Consider the following 24673-nt stretch of genomic DNA (forward strand, 5'->3'; position numbering starts at 1 on the left):
GAATCACATCTGCATTCACCAATGGTGTGGACCAATCGGTTTCAAAGACAATGCAAATACCACCAGATCATCTTTCTTTGTTTGCATCTTCACCACAAGTATATGTGGTTAATGCAGACATGATTCCTTGCAAAAGGTTTCAGTTTCGTGTTTAATATCTTAACACAACTGTTTTATTGCCAGAAAGGATAAAACCTATTCTTATGATGTGCCATCATAAAACAATCCCTGTATTGTACCTTCACAGAACCCATCCGTGTGCTATCACTAGACTTATTCCTGTGCCAACAGGACCCATAGCTGTGCCAATATGAGATCCTGTGTCATCATGTGACTCATCCCTGTACCATCACAGGGCTCATCCCTGTACTATCACGGGAGGTCTGACACATGCCCGTTAGTGCCCGCCACCATCAGAATCACATAGGTGGCAAAGGCCCACTGTGCCAACCAGAGTGTCTATGTTTCACCGTGTTGTAGAAGAGCACCTGCAATGTTAGGCCGGTGTCATGATAGACCCTGGAATGGCCAACTAACATGCCGGAGACGGTTGAGATCCACTCATCGCCTGGATGGATAGAAGCAAGGCATGGCGTGCGGGAGGAGTCATCCTCCATTCTTGCAATGTGGCCAAACAGATGAGACACGTCTCGAGTGGACGATGTTGCGATAGTTAGAAGACCAGTCCTCGACAAGACTTTGGCATTGGGGACACAGTCGAACCATTCGATGCGAAGGAGCTGATGCTTACACCACATACGGAAGGAAGGCGTGCAGACTGTTTGAGTCTGATTGCAGGAGGGCCCACTTCTCAGCACATTACAGCAGGACTGGCATCGCTCAAGTCTCGTATATTCGGATTTTGGTAGATGTGCTGAGACGACGTTGAGGCCAGATGTAGGGTAAAGACCGCACGATGGACGCAGCCAGGCCGATCTGGCTCCTGAGCGTGGTCAATCCTGGTAGTGCTGAATGTGAAACCTGCGATGTGTGCCTAGACACTCGCATGCAATGCGATACCCAGCCTGCACGGTGGAGTGGACATAGCATGCGCAATGGGATAAATCAGGATTGGGAGTAGGCATTGACGCCGTAAGGCACGACTGATGATAATAATCATCATATATTACTGTGCCCTATATTCCCATGAATCATATTAACAGGTTTGTAAAAGTATCCATAAAGATATCATGTAAACAAATTAAGGCGAGATGGATGTGTCTGGTGCGTAAATAATTTCAGGAATGGGGTTCTGGACTGTTCCGGCTGAAATTGAGCCACTGGAGTTCACACGCTTTGAAAAAATGGCCATTGCCCTAAGCGTTGCCGATTGTATATAATTTAAGGCGGTGTTGTTGACGAGTGTGTAGAATGTTATTTTTAGTTTTGCTTGTGCACCACTGCCAATGCACCAGCAGCATCACCAAATAAATTGGGGTTCATGATGATTTCGCAAAGCCCATAACACTGGGGATCTGTGAAAGAGCTTCATAGCTCATCGGGTTCCTCCAGCCTAAATAAAGCTTCTGACAATATTTGTAGAGCACCTTGTCTCAAGCCGCTTTACATCGTTTTAAAAGTGGTAACACAAAATGGAGTGATTTAGATGGCAGGGCGTGAAAGGGTCGAGGAATTAGTCACCTTAACACAGGTCGTGCGGGGGTCACGTTAGGGCTACAGGGGAGGGACGGGACGAAGTGGAGGGGCGAGGGGAGGGATTAGGAAGGGGATGAGCAATGCATCGTTTTGGCGAATATACGGAACAGAATAAATGTAAGGAACGATACGCCTCCCTCACATGTCTGTCCATCCACATGTAAACGTGTTATTTTACACGTCCCATCAGCCACGCCTGGCCTTCTTCTGGGAGATATTGTTCGGCAGAACTGTGTTTCGTCGGGGCAATCGACGGACAGCAGCACCAATTGATTCACCATTTAAATTGTTTACTAATTCACCCATTTACGAATTAATTTGCAAACTCGCTCTTCATGTCCTCAGTCACCATTCAATTAACTCATTTCCTTACTATTTCACGCACCAATTCACTCATTCATTCACGCATTGATAAGTTCACGCGTCGACTAAGTCGTTCATTCCGCTCAGTTGATTAATTCGCTCATGATTAACCAGTGCCGGATGAAGCTAGTGCGGTGCCTGTCGCATATGTTATAAAGGGGCCCTAAATAACAAAACATGTAAATTAAAAAAAACATTTTTACCTTGCATAGTAAAGTAATTGTTTTTTTCTTCATTTGCGTTACAACCAGATGATACGACAAATCTCTAACCTTAAACACCCAGTCGTTCATAAAATTTGAAGGCGGTATCGTACTATAGTACTTTTTGCTGTTATTATTTTCAATTAATAATTTTATTTTTTAAATTCTATTATTTTATTTTCTACCTACATGACGTTACCGAAAGAACCAAGAATATAGCACAATAGTAATAGAGCAAGTGCAGAATCACTGTTCATTTCATTTAGTTCATTTATTTGGTATAGCCCTGTGAGCCATTCGGCTCTTGAATCGGGTGCAAGCGCAACAAACAAAAACATGAACAAGAAAACACTGAACCGGAATTGATAGCTTGAACGCATTTAGCGCGGGGGCCCTTGAAAGTGCGGGAACCCGTAGCATTGCGTTGCTACTTTGTGCTACTCGGATAACAATCCGACACTGGGGTTGAACCGATCCCCGGCCCACACCACTGCCCATTCATTCCTCTATGCAACATCCAATGGGAATCGATTCCGCAGTTACCGACCCATACATTCTCGGAATCGATCCAACACGTGGCAGCCCGCGCACGCGGAAGTGGCTCCCGGCTTTGCGTGCGCGGAGCTACAAAAGCTGCTCCCACTCGCGCTCCGCTAAGCCCCGGGAGTCTGGCCAGGCTCGTTCCAGATTAGCTTCCTCAGTCTACAACAGTCGAACTCCTCTGCGGTCCGACTCGTCGGCAGCCTTAAGAGCCCCGCAAGCCGCCGCCACCTCGACAGTCGGCTACGGCTACGGTGCGACTTAGCGGTCGCGCGCGGCGGCCGTCTGGAACGCTCCTTCAAATTCGGATGTTACGGAGCTGATGCGCGTTCAAAACCTCGATTGAAAGCCATTTTTTTCTTCTTCTGAAACTGCTTTTTTGTGTGTTTAGTTTGTTGGCCTTAGCCCCTCGCTCGCACCTCCGATTAGCAGGATAGGCCACGCACGACGCGAAAGAAGTTCGACATAGCACACGCCGCACCGCTCGATCTCGCTCACAAGGCCACTCGGCGAGGCTGATAAATGTTGAGTGCACGTGTTTGTTTGCATGGCCTGAACGTGTGCGCGCTATGGGTCTCGGCGTGGTGTGGGTTGTGGACGTGTGTCCTGGTCCAGACCAGAATAGGATCAACTCCCTGGGCAAACGCTTTGTCTTTTTCAACCCAAAAATTCGCTGCAGCCTCCTCCGTTCTCTATCCCCGCTGACCCGTGCGTGGCACTGCAGTTTCGGCCATGAAGGATCGGCGACAGGTGACGAGCAGCACAGATGACGTTGGGAAGACGGCAAGCGAGGAGGATGAGGAGACTGAGGAGGAGACTGAGGAGCCGCTCTTAGGCTCGCCTGGCTTGAAGAGGGCTCGCCAAGAGGTCCTCGTCTGCCATCACTTCTGTACGTTGCCAAACCGGGCTTACAACACGAGCGCAGCTTCAGGTCCCCTTCAGCCGCATTTCGTTGGGGAGGGATGGCGTGGATTTGTACTAAACTAAACCATTTAACTATTTCGTTTCATTTCGCCAGGTGAAGCACCACAATAGCTATTTTTTTGCCCCCAAAAGCGACCTGGCCACAAATGATATAGCTCAACGAAGTGGCTTAGCACGTGGACATTTATTCCGGCCAAATATATACTTTAAACGCATGTTTCTAAATGTGGGGAAAAGCGCAGGACCTGGAGAAAAATCTACGCGGACCACGGGGAGAACATACAAACTCCAAATATACAGGCGTCAGGGTTGGGATCGAACCCACGACCTCCTGTACACCAGGGGAGGTAGTTAACATCCAGCCACCGTATCGCATTATTAGCACCAGGCCTGCAAATGCCAAACGCTGCTTCAGGCCTAACCACGTGGTTCACTTGTGGCTCATTCTGGGTTCAGGTATTTGAGACTGGTCTACGATTGAGGAATGGACCCCATGTTCGTGTGTATTATTCTTACTTGTCTCTGCTTGTCGCTCAGATGCCCCACTGCTGAGATTAGGCCGAATGAATTCACACATTGAGTATGGGAGGGGCGTTCATGATTCTTCCACGTACTCAATATGGTTCTCTTGGACTTGGTGAGGTTTATCCTAGTTAAATAAATGGCACCATTGTTATGAGATGCAGCAGCTGATTTGCAAAGTTTGCCATTTAGTGCTATCACTACACATCACCTTACCTGTGCTCTCCAACATCACACATCCCAGCAGTCTAATCATCGTCGGTCAAGATATATCCACGGCTGGCTGAAAGCCTCCCCAGGACGGCACCATCTCTCATGGTTGCACGTTTCTCCAGACTAATAAGGGGATCTGGTGAGCGCACTTGGCGGACGATGGGGTGTGCTCATTTCTTACAGGGCATATGCTAACAAAGCCAGCGGGGGTTTTTGGGAGGAGCACATGGCTGATTGAATTGCACGAGGCCTTGCTGCGGCACCACTGGGTCCGTGCTGCTCATCTCCTTCTGCCTGCGCTGGGAAGCCTGGAGACATGGGGGAAAAATGCCCTGCTACCCGAGGTGAGGGACGCGTGAAAAGCTAATATCCAGCGGGTCCTGCGAGTCTGTTGTTAAAGGGAGTGCCACGATAAACAGCCAGGCCTCGCTGAGCCTTAAACATTTTCAGTGGGGGGTTCAGATTTTCAGCCTTTTTTTTTAGCACTGTACATATCTGCTTGTCATCTTGTGAATTTGGACGTAATGCTGTAATATTTTTATTTGTCCATGTGGAGTGTGGAGTTTTAGGACATCTGATGTTCATGTGATATTACAGATTAACATTACCATTTTAAACACCGTAATTATTTCATTTATCAGAAAATTACATTTTGGCTGTATGACCTCTTTAAGTTAGTAAATGTTGTGTTTTCTTTTAGATTTATTGGAAGGCTGGAGCTGAAGTGATGATGAACCATCCACAGAGAAGTATGGAGCAGTTCAGCCTCTTTGCAAACAGGATGAAGTCATTTTCGAGAGACCTAAAATTGAAGGTAGTTTAACAGGACCTCGCAATATTGCTGAATTCAAATTTAAAAGAAACGTGACACTCGACGCAAACACTATTTACATGCAATAGGTTCTTTACCGAAGTTCAACGGAAAGCAGAATAGATGCCAGTATGAATCATGCTGTGTTTACAATAAACACTTAAAATTCTGTATTAGAAAACAGTCTGGCTGGCTAGCTGGCTGTCAGGCTGGCTTGCTGGGCTGGGCTGGATGGCTGGCTGGCTGGACGGTCACGTCCGAAGGACATGCAGGATGCTAGTAAGCTTGAAAAAAAAGTATCACTTTGGTGCCCAGGCGAGTGCGAGTTTGCCCACGGAGCGAGGTTGTGTGAGAAGGGTTCTTGTGCCAGCAGCACAGCTGTGTTATGTGGAGACATCAAACCCGTCTGTGGCTGTACATCAAGTCTCTCACGCATCGCTTTGCATTTGGTGCGATCAGCACACGTCGCTCTCGACGAATTAAAACAAAATCGGAATATTTCAACTGGAGGAATCTGATGAGCTATAAAGCTCTTTTTCACAGACGTTCAGTAAGGGCGGGTCAGAACGTTACAACGACAAATGATACAAAAACACGATAGGAGGGTACAGTATAGAAAAGGTAAACAAATCACGTAAAAACAATAAAACCAAACTATAAATTTTATCTTACCAGGTAATGCCCATTGAGCAATTAGCTTATTTTTCAGATGCAACCTGTCTTGGCAGTGTGCGTCAACGTTTTCTTCATATTGAAACAAGTTCGGCTTGCCATATTGATCGGCCGGGGACTTTTAGTGATCATTATTCTCATCACCTCCGATTAGCACGGTTTGCTACGTACGGTGCGAAAGAAGTTCATACATCACGCATGTGGCTTTTACTAAAAATGTTATGCACAGTGGGACGTGCCATCCTGCGTGTGTCTGCATTCAGCTGATCTGCTGTTTGGTCCCTTTACCACCAGGTGTGTCTAGAGCATACCTGGAACCTGCTGTGTCAGGGGCGGGAGCAGGAAGCTCACCGTGAGCTTCTTGCCTTCACTGCAAGGCACAAGGACCTTGCCTCTCCAAGCTGCGTCCTGCTCGTAGACCTCATCCAAGGCTATTGTGGCCTACTCCACTACTATGACTGGCAGCAGCAAAAGGACCGTCTTTCCAGTGGAAATGGTACAGTGTCATTTGGTGTGCATGCTCATAGCACTTGCCCCAGCAGTCTGTTAAGGCTGTACGGGAGGGGGGGGGGGAGGATCTTGGTCTTTGATTTGGTGTGTATATTTTCATGCTTCATTTGATTAGGTTTTGGAGTTCTTAATTTCTTTGCATTATATTCTTGGTTCTTTCGGTAAAGTCACGTAGAAGGGAAACAATAAAATAAAAATATATATAAAACAAAACCATTCTCACGACGTTTCGTTGCAGTCGAAACGTCGTGAGAATTTTATTGTTTATTATTTGTATTATTTTATTGTTTCCCTTCTACGTGGTGACTTTACCGAAAGAACCAAGAATATGAATCCCTGCAGTCACGAAAGCTTTAAATAAAAATTTATTTGCATTAGTCTAGCTTATTGCTCTCTGTTGAGGTTTGTTTTGCCATGTTACAGTTTTTTTTGCACAAAGGAAACATGTCTTTTTGTTTTGATTACCTGTCATGTCGTGATTCAGACGTGGGCGATACGCAGACCAACTCGGCTGCCCTAAAGGAGATGCACCATAGCTTCCGGAAATCCTCCTTAAACTTCATCAGTATCCTGCAGAAACCCGGGGTGTGGGACATATTCACCCCGAAATATGTGGAGGTACATATGAACAGTTCCGCTTTGGTTCCACGTGACATAAATAAGCAACGTATCCACAATATACTTCGTTATTGTATTAAATGGCCTCTGCCACGTCTTCCTTTTTTACTTACCACCCTTTCCAAAGCTGTTGGAGTTTTACGGAAACGTTGACGAAGCCCACGAACTTCTGGAGAACATTGCGTATGACAACAAGTACCCGCCCAACCCCAATGCACACGTGCACCTCTACAACTTCCTCAAGAAACACGACGCTCCCCAACCGAAGCTGCTCGCTGTGCTCAGGGTGCCTCCTTAAGCCACGGTTATTGCAAACCAAATTAAAAAACCAGACATTTTAAATGTGTGTGTTTTTTTGAAATGACTGTGAACTATTTGCCGGTATAGTATGTTGCGTAATTTTCTATTTACTGTAACGCTAAGGTGAATGTGGGTGATTCATCCCTCTTTCAAGACGCAATGATAGGCCAGGTAAAAATTCGCCACTGCCGGCCGCTCCCCCCCCCCCACAAGGGATTTCATGACGTTCCACAGTTTAATTCAAGCATCAGTTTTATGTGTTGCTATAATTATCACGCGATTCAATCGTAATGTAGTACCATGAACGTAGGATTATATCTCAAATCGATGCCTAACGATGGAGTCGTTAAATCGGTGTTCACTGTCACCGGTTATACTTGATAAAAAAAAAGTGTTCAGGCGAAACGCATGGTGTCATAAATGTCGTTTGTTGTCTGTTGCTTGTGTAATTTCAACAGGTCCTGCATAAATTGGTGCCATCTCATGAGCTGATGCTGGAATATAGCCGATTGTTGCATGAAAGTGGTGAGTTTCTGCAGCCCGTTGAGCTGCAGCGAGCACAATGCATCGCACGTCAAATACTACGCGGGGCGTGTTTCTGAAACGCTTCGTAACGCACATTCTATGTTTTACTGTAGGGACGGACACGATGCAGGAGAGAATTTCTGTGCTGATGAGCGTCCTGGATTACTCTCCCTGGCAGAGGGATGTGCGACCTTGGCAGAGTCTTGCAGAGCTCATCAGCGCTTGCATTAAAAAGTACAGTACGCTGTTATATGTAGACACAGTACGTTCCGTAAATCCTTTACACATGCACGCCACGATACAAAATTGCTTGCAGTTGCACATTTGCAGGGGGGCTCGCTATTCGAATAGTGACCGCCCTGACGAATGTTGCGACTGTATTAACTGTAAAAAAATATGCACCTGATTTACGGTGGACGTCATTAGCAAGGGTTAGGACGTTGTGTGCTGGCATCATTTGCTAAATTTGAAGAAAAAATTACAATTCGAATCTACATAGCAACCATCGCCCCCCAATTGCGAAACATTTGGTGGACTTTTTTTGTTATAAAAGAAAGGAAACTACGCTTAATCATTACAGCGGTTGTAAATCCACTGCTGGATGAAGGCGTCCCCATATCATTTTGCCATGGGAGTTTGAAGAAACTTAATGTGGATCAGTGCAGTTTGGTGAAATTGGCTACATACAAAACTATAAATTCCCACTGATGTTATCCATATCTTGGAATCAAACTCAGGTTGCCGGGTTCATAGTGCAATGCATAAAACTAAATGATGCCGCTCCACTCCCAAAATCTGCTTGCTTACCTTCAGACTTATTTGTATTCATTGACACTTGGCTAATGTATTTTCGGTCATCCAAAAACCTAATAAACTGCATTTCTGTGGCATGTTTACATCTTGGGGTGATCAATAAAAATACATCAACACATATGAACAGACTGCTACATGTAAAGTGTGAAGGACATAGTCTGGCACATGCTGCCACTGTGTAATGCACATGGTCTCGTGTGACTAACACAGTGGGAATGAGGCCTGCTTTTTAGAGCCCTGGGAGGTTCGGATGGACTGGTGGCCAAGGTTCTGCTTCTGTGAGGACCAGGCCAAGGATGACTTCCACTACAATCCTCTCCTTGCATCCAACAAGGCCACTATAGCCAAAGGGCTGATGGGGAAGAGTAAGTACACACAAACACATGAACACACATAGTGTGTGTCATGCAGTTAGTCACGTGTATGAGCAACATTTTTTACATTGGTGTTGTAAATGTAATTTGACAACATTTAATCAATCGCCATTTCTTTCAACGTGAAATTAAGAAAAAAACACATTTTTTATCACAGAATCTAGTGTTGATTATTGTGAAACGTATTTGCTTAGTTTTTAATGTATACATGAATGCACAAGTTTAGCACGGTTGGCTACGTACGGTGCGAAAGAAATTCAACATATATACACAAGTGTCATGCATATGGATATCTATACTATACATGATATATGACTGCGTGCCACACTTGCATACATAGCATCATACAGTGGTGTATGCATACATTCACGGAGGCCGTAATTTTTTGCTTCCAGGATAAAAAAAAACACAAATTGTCTTTGTTTATACGGTCGAGGTGTTTGTACCTGTGCCAAGCATTGCACACGGACTCCGATGTGGACATTCCAACTCTTGTTAGATTTGCGAGTACACGAGTGTGCTAAAATGGGAAACGTTTTTTTTTGCATCTGCACGTGCAATTATTTTCTAAAATACAGTAAGACATCCCCTCCGCACTTTTGCATGATGCTGAATTGATACATGTATGACCTTCATTGCCCGTGGCTCTTCAATGGGTTCTCTTTTCTGTGGTCTTTTAATTTGACTCACTGGCTAAACATGTGTGGTTTGTTACTGGGGGGTACACATGTGGTGAATGCGTCTGCGGGAACAAGTAAGTGGGAAGGCCACACTGTGTGACTCATTACCTGCGTGTGCGCTTTGGGGAAATAAACCAAAAAAAATGCATGGAAAATGAAATTGAGAATTTGCAAACTATTTATCCATTCCTTTCTGTCCATCTACAGAAAATAAATACGGCGTCCGTGTGCGGGCTCTAAAAAAGAAAATTCCACCCCGCAAGAAGCATAAAACCTAATGTGTGTTTTTGTGTTCGTTTACAAGTATACCACTTGCCAATGTAGCTTGTTCGACATTTTCCACTGTTGTAAATCAATATTTGCCAAGTGAATGGTGATGACAGTATTCTAAGGACTCATGTTTATACAGAGATTTATATAGACATCTCAATATCCCAGTATCTGGGTTATCTATTATTTCCGTACAAGTAACTTTTAACAGAACTTGAGAATAAACGGACCTCGGTGTGCATGAGTAGCATTCTAGAACCTTTCATGGGATATGTAATTTCCAAGTTTTGTTTGACATCTCTGGACAATATTCTTGGTTCTTTCGGTAAAGTTACAAAGAAGGGAAACAATAAAATAATAAAAATATGAAACAATAAAATTATCACGACGTTTCGACTGCAACACAAGCAATCATCATCAGGTGTGAAAACCACAGCAAGAAAATTTGAAAAAAGTGGCGTTTTTTTCTCTTGACAAGTACATCTTACATTTCATTGTCGCCAGTTTTTAGTGTTGAGTAAATATTCAATGTAAAAAATCAATGTTAAGCTGTCGTTCGTGGTTTGCAATTAATTGTACCTTCAACTTAAATTGTAATATTGTCAGTCGTGGAAATGTGCCAGAATGCTCTGGAACGCCATGGTGGGAGTGAGTTTTAACACGACTGTTCCGGAAGGAATCAAGGATTCATCTTTTTTCATAATTTGACTCGCATATAGACTCCTAGTCTAACAGAGAGATCCACAAACACCCACACATATGCACAGACCCACAGACATGCATAGAGACCCATGTGCAGAGTGAAGCTCCGCCTCCTCAGATCTAGTGGGGGTGGTGAGAATCATTTGAACAGTAATTTCCCATTTCCAGCGCTGAATATTTTTCAATAGATTTGCAAGCATTTTGTTCAAATTAGTCATGTATGTACATCAAGGCATTGCAGAATAAATCTTTGCTACACTACCACGTGTTCGTGTACATTTTTAGTGTGCCACATGAATGTTGATAATAGGATATTTCCTAAGTTCTGGAGTTTAGGTCATACTCCATTTCTCCAGGTACCTTGAATGTCCTCTAACCGGCGTGGTGTCGCCTATGATTCAGTGCTTTGGTGGGGATGCAAGGATTGGCGGATCACCCAGATTTGTTAAACTTCCAGATAAGCTGCGCTGAGAGGTATCTTGGAGATGGCAGTACAGACTGGGTTTGTGAACATTTGTGCAGACCTTTGAAGGAGTTTCGTGTGTGTGGTGGAGACTCCGGTTACCTCCCACGTGCCAAACACTTCCTGATTTGATGGACTTTTCAAAACATCCCTATGAAGGACCTTTACTGAAACAGTATCTAGACTTCGTAATGCTTTATTGGACAAAAAAAATGCATTACTGTACAAAGCGTAGAAAGGCGTTAACCCAGCATTGGATAAACAAAAATATCTACTTGGATATTATGACAAGGCCCCTCATCCATGTACCTCGCTGCCGGCTCAAGTCCTGATCCCCCCTTCTGGGTTTATGCTGTCACCATCTTAGAATCTCACCTAGATCCAGATGGACGCTGGCAAACGGACTGAAATAACGTGGTTGCCTCGGATAAACGCCTCATTCGAGATTTAAACCAAGCACTGTCTGGCTTGGACATTTCACAAAGGGTTAACCATCAACCGCATTAGAACATCAATAGGCCGACGCGCACATTTCTTTAATCTGAAATTAAAGACAGGCCGCAGTGCGACTGTGGCCATGTAACCCAAACGATGGACCATTGAGTAAACCACTGTAGGCTGCTCCGCTGCAATGGAGGAGGAAGAAGCGAAACTCCACGCACTCGTGAAGCCCTCGTGGCTAGCAGATGCCGACATTGGCATTTGGCTCCTGACCATACAATTATTGCTTTGCCATACGCAAACAACACAATTGCAATGGCATGTTGAAGAACACTCGAGCCCGAATGCTTCATGGCTCGCCTTCCCTCCTCGCTCCGTTTTTCTTGTTCGTGTTTTTGCTTTTTTTGTGTGTGTTGCGGTTGCACCCGATTCAAGAGCCGAATGGCTCACAGGGCTATACCAAAAATAAATAAACTGAAACTGTTGGCGTGTAATCGGGCACCGACGGCTGGCAACGCTGTGTGGGTGCTGGGATGGGACGTCCGGTCGGATCCGCTCGTGCGTGAAGCTATCCCGGCTGCCACGAGACAACGCAGGAATGCGGCCACGCACCAAGCCGCTGGTAATCATCATGATGATGATAATAATTCGTGACAATGATGGCGAAGGCATTTTTATTTATTGTTATTATTGCGGTGATGATGATGATGGTGTAGATGACAGTGGTGATAATTGGGGATAATTGTATTGATGATAGTGATGGTCCAATAGCAGACGAGTGTGTCGCGGTGGTGGAGGAGGGTGGAGGATGGAATTTCACACGGGCAGGAGGAGCGCGCTGTGGTGGTGGTGGAGGAGGAGGAGGTGGAGGAGCCGTGTTTCCCCGGGGAGGTGACGTGGGAGGCGGTAGCCCGCCCTGCCTCGATCCACGGAGAGTCACGCAACCTCCTCAAACCCACGTCTCTCTCTCTCACACCACGCCGCCTTGCCTGCCTGCTCCATCCTGCACGAGCAGACATCTGCGTGGGGAGTCTAAGGACCTCGCGAGGTAAGGCGGCGGCGGCGGCGGTGTTAGCTCCGAGCAGACAGATATCATGAGCCTTGCTCCGAATAATCGTCGTCTGCTCCGCTGGCCTCTCCTCCTCGTTGCCGTCGCCCTCGTTCGCCTCCGCTCGAGGGTCACCGGACACCCTCAGTGTCTCGACTATCGCCCGCCCTTCCAGCCGTCATCCCCGCTGCATCTGTGCACAGAGTACAGCAGCTTCGGCTGCTGCGATGCGGAGAGGGACTTGCAGATCTACCGCAGGTTCTGGGAGGTCATGGGGCACATGGATGGAGGCGGATACCGCCTGTGCGCCTCCTTCATCAAGAACCTCCTCTGCCAGGTGAGACGAGGTGACGCTCACTCTGTGTTTGCGTTGTTCTTTGTGCGCGTGCCACGTGGACGAGGGACAAAAAGCTGAGCTTATTACGAATGTGATTGGATGCATCGGTGGTACAGGAGTAGTGATGATAACAATTACGTCCCAAGATTTGCCTTTCGGGTCTTGGGACATTGAGACGTTTGGCCAAGTTCATTCATGAGTTTGGAAGCTTCTTTTGGGAGAGAAAGAGGAATAATCCACCATGCACACGAGGGATAAGCACACTCAAAAGTTCCGCACGGATGGATTTAAGTCCCCGTTGCTGTCAATGCCATCTCCTGGCCACCCCGCAGCCGAAGTCTACAACAGCTGGTACAGTAATTATTCCTAAGCAGCAGTGCCCCACCATCGAAAGTGTATGGGGACTGAATAGAGAAACGTTAACATGCAACGTGTTGTAATAATTAATAACACAGGTGGCCGGATGAGAAATAGAACAGGTGGTTCATAATTATGAGCAGGTGGCCGGATGTCTAGGCATCCGGAGTGGAGAGCATTGTCTAATTGAGGGCGAGGAGAGAGAGAGAGGATCAAAGGGGGAGCGAGGGCCAAAAGTCGGGGCGCGTGTCTGGGACGAAGACGATTTGGTGGCTCAGTCCTCGTAAGGAGGGATGTGAACCTCCCGCACACACGAAGCTTCTTGACGCAAGTACTATCCAGGCTCAGCCGTGCTTAATTTCTTCGTCTAAAGGGTGTGTGGGCAATACCAGCGACTTGAGGTCGTGACTGCCCATTCATTGCGCATCGGGTTTCGCCTCCACATTCGGAGAGACCAGGGGCATTTCGCGTTATGTGCTGACAACTTGCCAAAGTGCATGGAAGACCACTCCTTGGATCTTCTCGTTCATCAGATGTCCAGACTTTCGAGCAGGGGGTTTCCCAAACGCAAGTTCTCGCGACTCGCCACGCTACGTCGTCTTTCCGCGTTTACTCCCCATTCAAGTACAAGTCGGTCCACGCTTCACGCGCCCGATGATTGTTAAACACGTGACGCTCCAAGCAATTATCGCGCACAGACACGTGGAACGGGTTCACACGCACACAAACATCTCAATTTTAATTGTAAATAGGCTCAATGAACGCAGACAGCGTCATTTGCGTCACGTGGGACGTGTTTAAGCAGTTTAACAATCATCGGGCGCGTGCAGCGTGGACGGACTCGTATTTGAGTGGGGAGTAAACGCGGAACAAGGCGGGTGACTCGCGAGATCCGGCGCGTTGGAAACCCTCCACGATAGGAACATGTGCAAAACATGTTCAAAGCGAAAGTGACTTCGCCTACAACCGGTGCATGGTGTGCCAACGCGTGTTCAGGGGGCAATGCCCCCTGGAGGTAGCGGACGTGAGCAGAGTGTTTACACTGGAGCAGTGGGTGCTGTGCCACTGCTCCGTGCGAACTTCAGATGCCGAGTACAGTTTACAAACATGGAATGAAAATAAGTGGGCAAGGTCTGTCTCGTGAGTGATACGCGACCTCCATAAGAAATATATTTATTTTAAAATGTTACATCGCGTATTTACGTATTGCGCGATCTAACCAACCACCCCCCCCCCCCCCCAAATACAAAAAACCCTGTATTTTATGGATGATATTGACTTAAAGCTTTCGTGACTGCAGGAATTTATATTCTTTGAGTCTTTCGGTAAAGTCAACGTAGATAGGTACACATTTCGATCACAAGCGATGACTATCGTTTGTGATCGAAACGTCGTAGTTTTTTGTTTGTTTATTTTATATTCATTATTTGCATTAATATCTACCTATCTACGTGACTTTACCGAAAGACCCAATGGATACGGACGATATTGGTTGCGAAAGCCGACGCGTTGAACTGAATACGACACCTGCTGGTCATTCGAGTCCAATGCAATCGTGGATGGCGGGGCAAATCGTTGGCCCTCAACTGAACCCCAGGGTTCATTAAATCTTTTTTTAAATTCGCGCAGAGGCCACGGGGGATATGGAATACAGCAGCAATCTCTGTACCCGTTCGTGAATTATTCAGTCTCTGCAAAGGCCGGCGTGAAGGCTGTTTTTAAGGGTCCGGGCTAATTCCCTTCCTACCACTCTTCCAAGCAACACGCGAATAGTTGGCTCCTTGTGTAAACCGTTTTATGCAACAGTTGGCGCCCGTCATTAACTGGCCTAGGTTCGCTTTGAAGCCGGAAATGAAACATCAAGTGCCACACTGCCATTTGGTCTTGCATTCCGAGGACGGACGATCCAAAGAGAGGTGCCAGACTCCGGGGAGGTGTCTGTGTGGCTTGTACAGTACTGCAAAGCCCTTTGTTAAGTGCCCTGCCTCCCACTTGCTCGCCGCACAGAGATGTGCATCCGATTTTGGAGTGCCAAGGCACCGTTTGTTTTGCAGATTTTGTCCACTGTTCTGTGAGATGTGTAACTTAACTGTGAAGTCACGTAGGTAAAAAATAAAATAAAAATAAGAGATACAAATATAAATTAAATATAAATAAATAAAAGTAAATTAACGAACCAAAGATTATGGATCCTTGTAGTCACGAAAACTTCAAATCTAGAATGAAGTGTAACTTAAATTTTAAAAAATGTAATACTGTACCTTATTGTTGTGCATGTTGTTTGCCTGGGTCATTCATCTTGAGCCCAGCCAACTTTGCAAGCACTGCTGTTCAGTTCTTTACTTATTTCCACCTACAAGTTTTATAAACATTCGAAGATTTCTGTTGTGTTTCGAGGTCATTTAAGCACAGGGATGAAAATAATAAAAGAAACAGGCGAGTGTGTGATGGCCTGTTTTTGGAGAATGTTTATTTTTAAAGTGAAATGCAACATACCAAGGTGCACAAAAATAAATATTTTAATCAGTGCTTGTTACCCGAGTCAGAATATTGGGCATTGACAAGTAAAATTGAACAATGTGAAAAGTAAGTGGGCTTGGACACGCCACGTCCCCCTCCCTGGTAAGAGATTAAGAACGAGATCGGTGATGGAATGGAAGTCGGAGGAGGGAACGAGACATGGCGTGGAGAAGTTGACCTCATGCACAGCAGCGATTTGTATTCGTGGCACCGCAGGAGCATGAGGGATGGCGATAACACAGAGATCTTCAGGAGTAGATGGAGCATTGATGTGATGCATTTAAAGGGAGCGTGATAAAGCGAGCTAAATATTATACACTTGCAAATTGTCCCTTGGAGTATATAGCCCTTTTGTGAAAGGGCTTTAAGAATGAGTTGCTTTCTTCTGGGCAGGATAATGAACACCATGTTAACCATATGCCCAAGAAATGTCTGAAACCTTTCTTCAAACGAAACGTGAGCACTCGTGTTGGATTGATGACAGATGTGCCGTGAGGCAGTGTTGTGGAGATCAAGATGGGGTTAGCCTCAGCCTTAACTTTTGTGGAAAGCAGATTTCGGGGAATACTTAAATGGAGCGTAAGACATCAAAAACCGAGCCCGGATGTGAAACCACCGCGTGTAGTACTTGTCAAGCAATGTCCGACTGAATGGCTTCAAGATATATACACCTTCCTAAAACCCAATCGATAACCACTCTTTATGTCATTTTATCTTGATGGAAATCATAAAAAGTTATCACCTTTGACACTAAACTGCTCGAGCATTATACATTGTGTCACACATTTGCTCTCTAGCTATACAAATGGCCCAAGCCTCTGAGCACTGCAGATAAGAGTTGTAACTGCGCCTTAATAATTATAATGTATTTTAATTCAGTGCCTTTCATCAAAAGCTCACAAAATGCTGTACACGTTCAAATGTCAACACACCATTCAAAACGAGATTTTTTAAAAAAAAGTAGACAAAACTGTTTGGGTGAACGATTTGCACCGAGTGCTCCACAAGCGTTGGTACTGACCGCCGTGAGCTTTCGTGACGTCAAGACGTCGCCTGTGCCCGAGTCACGGACAGGTGGCTCTCCATAGGTGCAGAAAGCCCGGCCGGTGTCACATCGTCGCCCTTGCCTTGGCAGGAGTGCTCGCCGTACGCGGCGCACCTGTTCGACGCCGAGGACCTGTCCACGCCCGTGCGCACCCTGCCGGGCCTCTGCCCCGACTACTGCCGCTCCTTTTACTACCAATGCGGCTCGACCCTGAGCCTGCTGACCGACGACAAAGAGGTACGACGCCTGGAGACGGACGGGGAGCGGCTCTGCAAGAGGCTCGTTCTGGAAGACGAGGATTACTGTTACCCCGCCGTGCTGGAAAGCCCCGACCTCAACGCGGAGCTGGGCGTGGTGCAGGCGGGAGAAGATGGCTGCATGCAGCTGTGCCTCGAGGAGGTGGCCAACGGGCTGCGCAACCCCGTGGCCATGGTGCACGCCGGCGACGGCACGCACCGCCGCTTCGTGGCCGAGCAGCTGGGCCTCGTGTGGATGCTGCTGCCCAACGGCACGCGGGCCGAGCGGCCCTTCCTCAACGTCAGCAAGGAGGTCCTCACCTCGCCCTGGATCGGGGATGAGCGCGGGTTCCTTTGCCTGGCCTTCCACCCCAACTATCGTAAGAACGGAAAGATTTACACGTACTATTCGGTGCTCTCCAAGGATCGCAAGAGAGAGCTCGTACGCATCAGTGAGTTCCGCGTGTCGCCAGACAACATGAACTATGTAGATCCCAAAACCGAGAGGTAAGCAGATCGCATGATGCGTGTTGGGTATTTATCATAGTTGTGAAAGGTTTGGCTGTCATTGGCTGCACAAGGAAAGTCTGTGGTTCACTGTAAGTGGTTGTTTGTCGTTCAATCTGTTTATTTTGGACGTTCCGCTGTTTTAGGATAATGGGGCTGTTATTTGTCATGCTCGTGCGTGCCAAGAACATAGCGTTTATATTTCCAGGAAAGGACACTGATGTTATGATGTGTTTTAATAGCAATGTGTATTCAGTTGCCTGAAAGATGTACACATTTACACGATGGGTTTTATACATTTATACGAGTCATCTTGTTGGAAAATTTTTCTAAAGATATGCATATCTGTATGCATATAAAATTTATAAGCCAAAGTACATTTTACCACTGGGCAGAGTTTGCTTAACGATACAATTAATTGAGTGCAGTTTTGTTAAACTTTTTGACGTACGCAAATGAAAACACGATGTTAAAAGCCCTCCGTCTGTACAGGTACATTTTAGAGATAGAGGAGCCAGCAGCCAATCACAACGGAGGGCAGCTGCTCTTCGGAGAAGACGGCTTCCTCTACATTTTCACCGGCGATGGTGGCCGTGCCGGGGACCCGTTCGGGCTCTTCGGGAACGCGCAGAACAAGTCGGTTCTCCACCCCCCCCCCCCCCCCCCAGTCACGCTGCACCCATCGCCCGTTGTGCGTTTATCGGTGCGGTGAAGTTGCTGACACAGCCTTAACCCTATTGTGGTTTCAACCACAGATTCATTGCAAGCTGGCTCTGTGCTGGTCGGCGACTCAGAAAATATTCTTGCACCCAACACACCGCTATCGAGTCTGCCTAACGCTATGGTTGCGGCTACTAACAACACGCTCAGCGACGCGGACTACACTTGGTGACAAATGAAGCCCTGGTTACACCTGATTGCAGCACCTGGTGTTTGTGTAATACCTAACATACCCAACATTGCAACGGTTATTTTTACAGGCCTCAAATAGGAACATATCTTCAATGTAGCCACTTCCCTGTTTATATTGTAAAATATCCTCGGATCCCACCAGTGTTTTTAAGGCCATTCGTTTACACCTTCCCTCCCATTGGCTTGAGACACACATTTCTTCCTTTGAGGCCACGCTTATAGAGTCTGGTGTCACGTGGAGACGCTGACGTCATTGCCTTGTCTCTGAAAGGACAAGGCTCATCGCGCTCTCACTGTCTCCACATCTTGACGGCATCTGCTTACTGCCCACCACCACCACCACCACCACCGCCGCCGCCTCCCCCCCACTCCCGCCAGGTCCGCGTTGCTCGGCAAGGTCCTGCGCATCGACGTGGACGGCGCGGACGCGGGGCGGCCGTACCGCGTGCCCCGCGACAACCCCTTCGTGCGTGAGCGGGGCGCGCGGGCCGAGGTGTTCGCCTACGGCGTGCGCAACATGTGGCGCTGCTCCTTCGACCGGGGCGACCGGCTGACGGGCGCGGGGCGCGGCCGTCTCTTCTGCGGCGACGTCGGGCAGAACAAGTTCGAGGAGGTGGACATCATCGTCAAGGGAGGAAATTATGGCTGGAGAGCCAAGGAGGGCTTCGAGTGCTACGACCGCCAGCTCTGCCACAACCACACGCTCGGCACGTTTGTTTTTTGGTGGTTCGTCAGGGGAGAGCGCGCACCGTCAACCGTTTCAAGATTCGGGGGTCCGATGCGGTGACCCGAGCTACTGTGTGCTGCTCTTGGGCAAGCGTACGCAGTCGTGGTATAAACACATGTTCAGTCATGAAGCATTCTGTTTGTAATGCCTTGTTTTTGTTTCGTATATGTACAGATGACATCCTTCCAATATACGCATATAACCACAGCTTGGGGAAGTCTGTTACGGGTGGCTACGTCTACAGGGGGTGCCACTCCCCAAACCTAAATGGACTCTACATCTTTGGAGACTTCATGAGTGGGTGTGTCCTCACCCCAAAATCAATAGCACCAGAGCAGACGTTCTTACACAAAACACAACTTTCTCAAGGTACATTTCTATCTAGACTGCACTGCATTCTTTTAATGGAATGCTTCAGGTTCAAAATGGTTCAGAATTTTCTTCACCTCACAACCAAATTCAACAACATATGATGTTTCTCTCGGACTGCTTTTTTTATTTTTGTTTTGCCATTGTTGGCAGGCGGCTGATGGCGCTGAAGGAGGACCCTCGGCTCGGACGCTGGGAGAAGAAGGACGTGTGCATGGGCCAGGGTCAGACCTGCGTGTTCCCTGGCATCATCAACAACTACTACCAGTACATCATTTCCTTTGCCGAGGACGAGGCAGGCACGTCTCCCACACTGCCACCAACGCTCTCCCACCTTCAGGCTTCACCCAGCCAACGTGCCGCGTTTACTTGTTTTTCACCTATTTGTGCCTGCTGCCACATCATCCGGAAATCACCTGATCTTGTCAGAGCTCGGCAGCTAAGCAGGCTTGAGCCTGGCTAGTGCTTGGTTGGGTGAACCCCCTTGAATAAAACTGGTGCTGTAGGCAGCTACGGGGCGACCTTGTGTCCACAGGGCAAGTTTGGCAAAATGTATTGTCGTCCTTAACCATACCTCAACATCTCTGCGTCTTGCCTTAAATCTTCAACTGACCAGTGTGGTGAAGTTTGGCCGAATAACCCCCACGGTACCACATGGCATCGGGAGGCTCTTGCCAGCAGTGTACAGTATTGGCAAAGCACTGCGCATGCTCACATTGCGTCAACAATCCAGGAGGGTGTCTCTGTGGCAAGAGCGCTTGACTTGCAAATCAGCTGGTTGCAAGTGTTTAATCCGGTCGCGGGTTGACTTGATCGGTCCTGATTTTTGAGGGCTGATAAAATCGGTAGCGCCCTGTAGAGCACTTCTCGATTTCTCACATGCCAGCGGTTGCCCTTGAAACAAAGTGCTATGGATACCACGATGAGAAAACAACGGAGCGCGGCGACTCCTGCACCGCACGTTGAGTTACGGGCGGCCGTGTTCTGCCTCCAGGAGAGCTGTACTTCCTGTCATCGGGTCTGGCGAGTGCTCTGTCTCCCACGTCCACCATTTACCGCATCATAGACCCGTCCAGGTGCCTCCCCCGCATGCCCATCGCCTGCACTTGCAGCTCCACATCTTAACGCGTTGTTGTTGTTGGAAAAAGGGTAACCGTGTCTGAGGTGGGTTTTTTTTCATTTCCAGGAGAGCTCCCCCAAAGAAGTGCCAGGTGACGGTGGCCCCTGTTAAAGTGAAAGGAAGGCTTGTAGATTTCAAACCCAAACAAAGTAGGTACCATTTAAATGTCCTTACACTACACTGGGGGGGGTTTGCACTCAGAAAAATGGAATGTCTTGAACAATTTTCACAAGCTGTGCTGTGATGTTTTGTTTTAGGGCTGATAATATCAAAAACAACCACCACCCCTCCACCTCCTCCAACAAAACCTCCGCAACTTGCGCCCACTCGGAGGCCCAAGCCTACACGGCCATCTGGGTCAAAAGGCAAAACGTTCACCACCACCACCACCTCAAGGCTGGCAGCACCGGGTTCGCTGCATCCTTCTCGTCGTCCAGCCGGTCAGCCCACTCTGAGGCCCCCGACCGCAGGCGCGATTTCCCGCCATGGGCAGCAGAAGAACCAGAGCCGGACGGGCAAGCCAGGGCAGGCCGGCCGAAAACGTCCCTGGGTCAGCAGGCCGTCGAGGCCGTTGCGGCCAGGCACGCGCCGAAGGCCCACGCCGAACATGCGGAGGCCACACGTGCCGCGGACGAACAAACAGATGGCCGAAAGTAGCCCGGAGAGCAGATGATAAAGGTGCAAGCCGCAAGTGCTGTCCGGCACCGACATCCACGGACAAGTCACTCGCCTTTGGCGTGAGCGGGGTTTCATTTCAGCGCTGGAGCTGTCCTGGGCTGGGCTCTGGAAAATATTTCGCCTCCACTCTCCTCTCACCCACCCCCACGCCACTCAGTCTTCGGGTGGGCAGCCTCCAGAGTGGTTGGGGGGGGGCGTCAGAATATATTCCATGAGAAATCAAGCCCTTTGTGTGGGCATAATAATTTTAGAACGTGGAACACAGTACGTTTACACCTGCCTGGCCAGTCTTGCACCCACGGAAAGAGAAGCTGTACTTTGAGTTGCCAATGTATTCTCTGATGGCATTATTGACAAAGGTTAAGAAGCAGCTTGCATTGTCAATGGCCCTTTTTAAAACAATGCAGTGGTGCTGGGGCCTGCAGAAGAATCCATTGAGTTGGTGGGGCAGCATTGTGCGATTGTTTTTTTTACAGTATTCATCCTCCTGTATTTTGATCGTTCGAATTTTTACGAAGCATGAACTAAACTTGAATTTTTAAACTAATGACTAAAAATCAGGACAAATGTATTGTGTTAGTGATTGTTTTAATTTATTTAATACCCCCATAACTGAAAGTCTAAAGACCAAAGTGTGAAAAAAACCAATCACCTTTTGGGTTTCACCACCTGTGTATTTACAGCAAAACTCATTGATTGGGTCACGGTCTGTTACGTTTATTTTGTTTTAGATACAAAAAAAATCACCGTTGCACATGGATTGTGTCGCATTTATTTTTGGTGCTAAGTGTTGCATTTCCCCTGAAATATGTACGTGTAACTTTTCGAAACGTTAAGAGAAATATGTGAAGTCTGCTAAGCCCTAGATTTTGCCGTGGCAGCCACGGACGCCATTTGTTCTGCTGTATTTCTCAAGCCGGTGTTTGTTTGCGAGTGTGTAGGTAGGGTCGGTCTAACTTGTGCCAAAATGCCCCGGCAGTATTTTGGAGTTTTAAGGATTTCCTATGAATAACAAACAAACAGGCGCACGCAGCCTTCTGAGTAATAAATCAGCAGCCCTTGTGTTTTCATTATTTTATCCCTGAGGGTTGGATGAAGTTTCCTTCACCTTGATTGCCTTGAGGTCACCTGTGGACGCACACGTTCTGCGAATTCGTTTTCTCCAGAATGCAATTTTTATTAACTTTGTGCCAAAAAAAATGTAATCGTTTTAGCGCACTGTGCTATGAACCCAGTGACCTGAGTTTGATCCCAAGCACAGCTAACCTCAGTCGTGAATTGATATCTGAACCAGTCCTCGCATCCACCCTCCACCCCTTTACGAATCCTGATTGACCATTGTGGTGAAGTATGGTCAAAAAATCCCATGGCCAATACGATGCGGACAGGCCTTCATTCAGAAATGGATTGACAAAGGGCTGTAAAGAATGCAAGGCATATCGGTGTGTGCATGCAATCAATACAAGTATCAGATGTAAAACCAGAGGAATGTTATTGTGAATTTCTTAGCAATGAAAGTGGCAGCAGCGATATCGCGTTGTATTGATTCTGGAATATTAATTCTTACGCCCGCATTAATGCATCTAATCGTGCATGTCGTATGTTCACTCATGAGTTCACGCGCAATGATTTGTTTTTTTTAATCTCCCAACGGGGGCCCTCCGTTGGAAGATGTTTGAGAGCCGCTGAGGACCTGAGTATCTGAACTGGTTCTGGGCACCCACACCGGTCGGGTAACTCGGCTAGAGGTGACGTGAAATGTGCTCCTGGCTACCCACTGAGCAGCGTGGGGAAGTATGGTCAAATGCAAAGATCCCCCGTATAGCCTGAAGAGACGTTTGGGGCAAATGTCGCTATCGAGCATAAATACGCCATACGATCGGGTTGGTCGGCAGTACCACGCCCGGCCGCATTTGTATCCCCAGTGCTGATGTTTGCACACCGCACTGGGTACTCATTTAAGGCTGAGTAGACATAGGGGAGGCCCAGAACCGGTGTCCAAAATAAAATCAGTGGTGAAATCGGGGAAAGTCAGGGTGGGGGTGTGGGTGAGGTGGTCTTGCAGGCCTCCGTCCACTGATAGGGGTTCTTAGGGGATGTGAGTTGGGTGAGGGGGCGTGCAACCTCGCTGAATCCCCTTACGAATCGGCGATAATAGGTGGCGAGCCCCAAGAATGATCTGATCTCCGTCAGGTTCCTTGGCCGTGGCCATTCCACTACGGCGCGCATCTTCTCCGGATCAGTGCGCATCGCCGCCTCGCTGACTCGGTGTCCGAGGTACCCCACCTCGCGCTGCGCAAGGTAACACTTACGCGGCTTGAGCTTGAGATGGGCTGCTCGCAATCGCTGGAACACCTCTCGCAGCCTGGACCAGTGCTCAGACAAAGATCTACTGAACACTATCACGTCGTCCAGGTAAATCGGGCACTGTTCCCACTACAAGCCCCGCATCACCAACTCCATCAACCGCTGGAACGTCGCGGGCGCGTTAGTGAGTCCGAACGGAAGCACTCGGAACTCGAACAATCCCATCGGGGTGGTAAACGCGGTTTTTGGCCGATCCTCCTCCGCCATCTCCACCTGCCAGTACCCGGACGCCAGATCGAGGGTGGAAAAATACCGTGCTCCTGCGAGGCTGTCAAAGGTGTCATCGATGCGTGATATGGGGAAGGCGTCGCCGAGGGTGACTGCATTCAACTTTCGGTAATCAACACAGAATCGGGTCGACCCATCCTTTTTCGTCACTAGTACCACCGGGGCAGACCAGGGGCTCGCTGAGGGCTGGATTATGTTATCGCGGAGCATATCCACGACTGCTTCTTTAATCTGGCCCCGTTCAGGTGCGCCCACTCGGTATGCGGGGATTTTAATGGGTCGGGCGGCACCGGTGTCAATTTGGTGCTTCACGAGGTCTGTCCGACCCACGTCCGAGTCGTGTGCACTGAACACGTCGGCGTACTCCCGCAGTAACCCGCGCAGCTGATCGGCCTCCCCCTTAGGTAAATCTGCCCAGGGTACGTGTAACGCGTCAAGCAGGGGGACGGCCTCTGCTCGGGGAGTCAGGCCGACTCGCCAGCCCAGGTCCTGGTTGTCCTCGGGGTGACCGGGGTCCTCAGCCCAGAGTGCAAATACCGAGTCGTTAGAGTAGCGCGCGTGCAGGGGGTGTATGGTGGCTACCGGGGTGCGTCGTCGTAGCATTGCCGGGGTACTGTGTGGG

The 24673-nt window shown here is 48.0% G+C and overlaps 3 protein-coding genes across 4 annotated transcripts in view; 2 read left to right on the forward strand and 1 right to left on the reverse strand.

The window, feature by feature from the left end:
* PLB1 (phospholipase B1) overlaps window positions 1-6963 on the reverse strand; it is a 40796-nt gene extending 33833 nt beyond the window's left edge. Inside the window, exon 1 of the mRNA XM_032948493.2 lies at window positions 6880-6963. Within this exon, the coding sequence (XP_032804384.2) occupies window positions 6880-6886 (7 nt within the window). The 5' untranslated portion in view covers window positions 6887-6963. The remainder of the gene's footprint in view (window positions 1-6879) is intronic.
* TAF1A (TATA-box binding protein associated factor, RNA polymerase I subunit A) lies at window positions 2728-10957 on the forward strand. Of its 2 annotated transcripts, XM_032947677.1 has the most exons (11): window positions 2728-3016; window positions 3487-3651; window positions 4605-4765; window positions 5122-5235; window positions 6199-6400; window positions 6899-7032; window positions 7160-7318; window positions 7791-7857; window positions 7971-8091; window positions 8881-9035; window positions 9932-10957. In XM_032947677.1, the coding sequence occupies exons 1-11, from the start codon at window positions 2731-2733 to the stop codon at window positions 10000-10002; spliced, it is 1635 nt and encodes a 544-aa protein (XP_032803568.1). In that variant the 5' UTR covers window positions 2728-2730; the 3' UTR covers window positions 10003-10957. The 2 variants fall into 2 exon arrangements, with proteins under 2 accessions (XP_032803568.1, XP_075921246.1); XM_076065131.1 differs by lacking the exon at window positions 7160-7318.
* Window positions 10958-12109: 1152 nt separating this feature from the next.
* On the forward strand, window positions 12110-22988 carry LOC116939398 (HHIP-like protein 2). The gene is made up of 9 exons (XM_032947676.2): window positions 12110-12985; window positions 16998-17650; window positions 18143-18286; window positions 18941-19269; window positions 19464-19590; window positions 19812-19957; window positions 20653-20734; window positions 20845-20927; window positions 21036-22988. Exons 1-9 carry the CDS (start codon window positions 12695-12697, stop codon window positions 21449-21451), a joined length of 2271 nt encoding a protein of 756 aa, XP_032803567.1. The 5' UTR covers window positions 12110-12694; the 3' UTR covers window positions 21452-22988.
* The last annotated feature ends 1685 nt before the right edge of the window (window positions 22989-24673 follow it).

The sequence above is a fragment of the Petromyzon marinus genome, chromosome 6 (assembly GCF_048934315.1).
Source record: "Petromyzon marinus isolate PM22_M1 ecotype Great Lakes invasive population chromosome 6, UKy_Petmar_22M1.pri1.0, whole genome shotgun sequence".
NCBI lineage: Eukaryota > Metazoa > Chordata > Hyperoartia > Petromyzontiformes > Petromyzontidae > Petromyzon > Petromyzon marinus.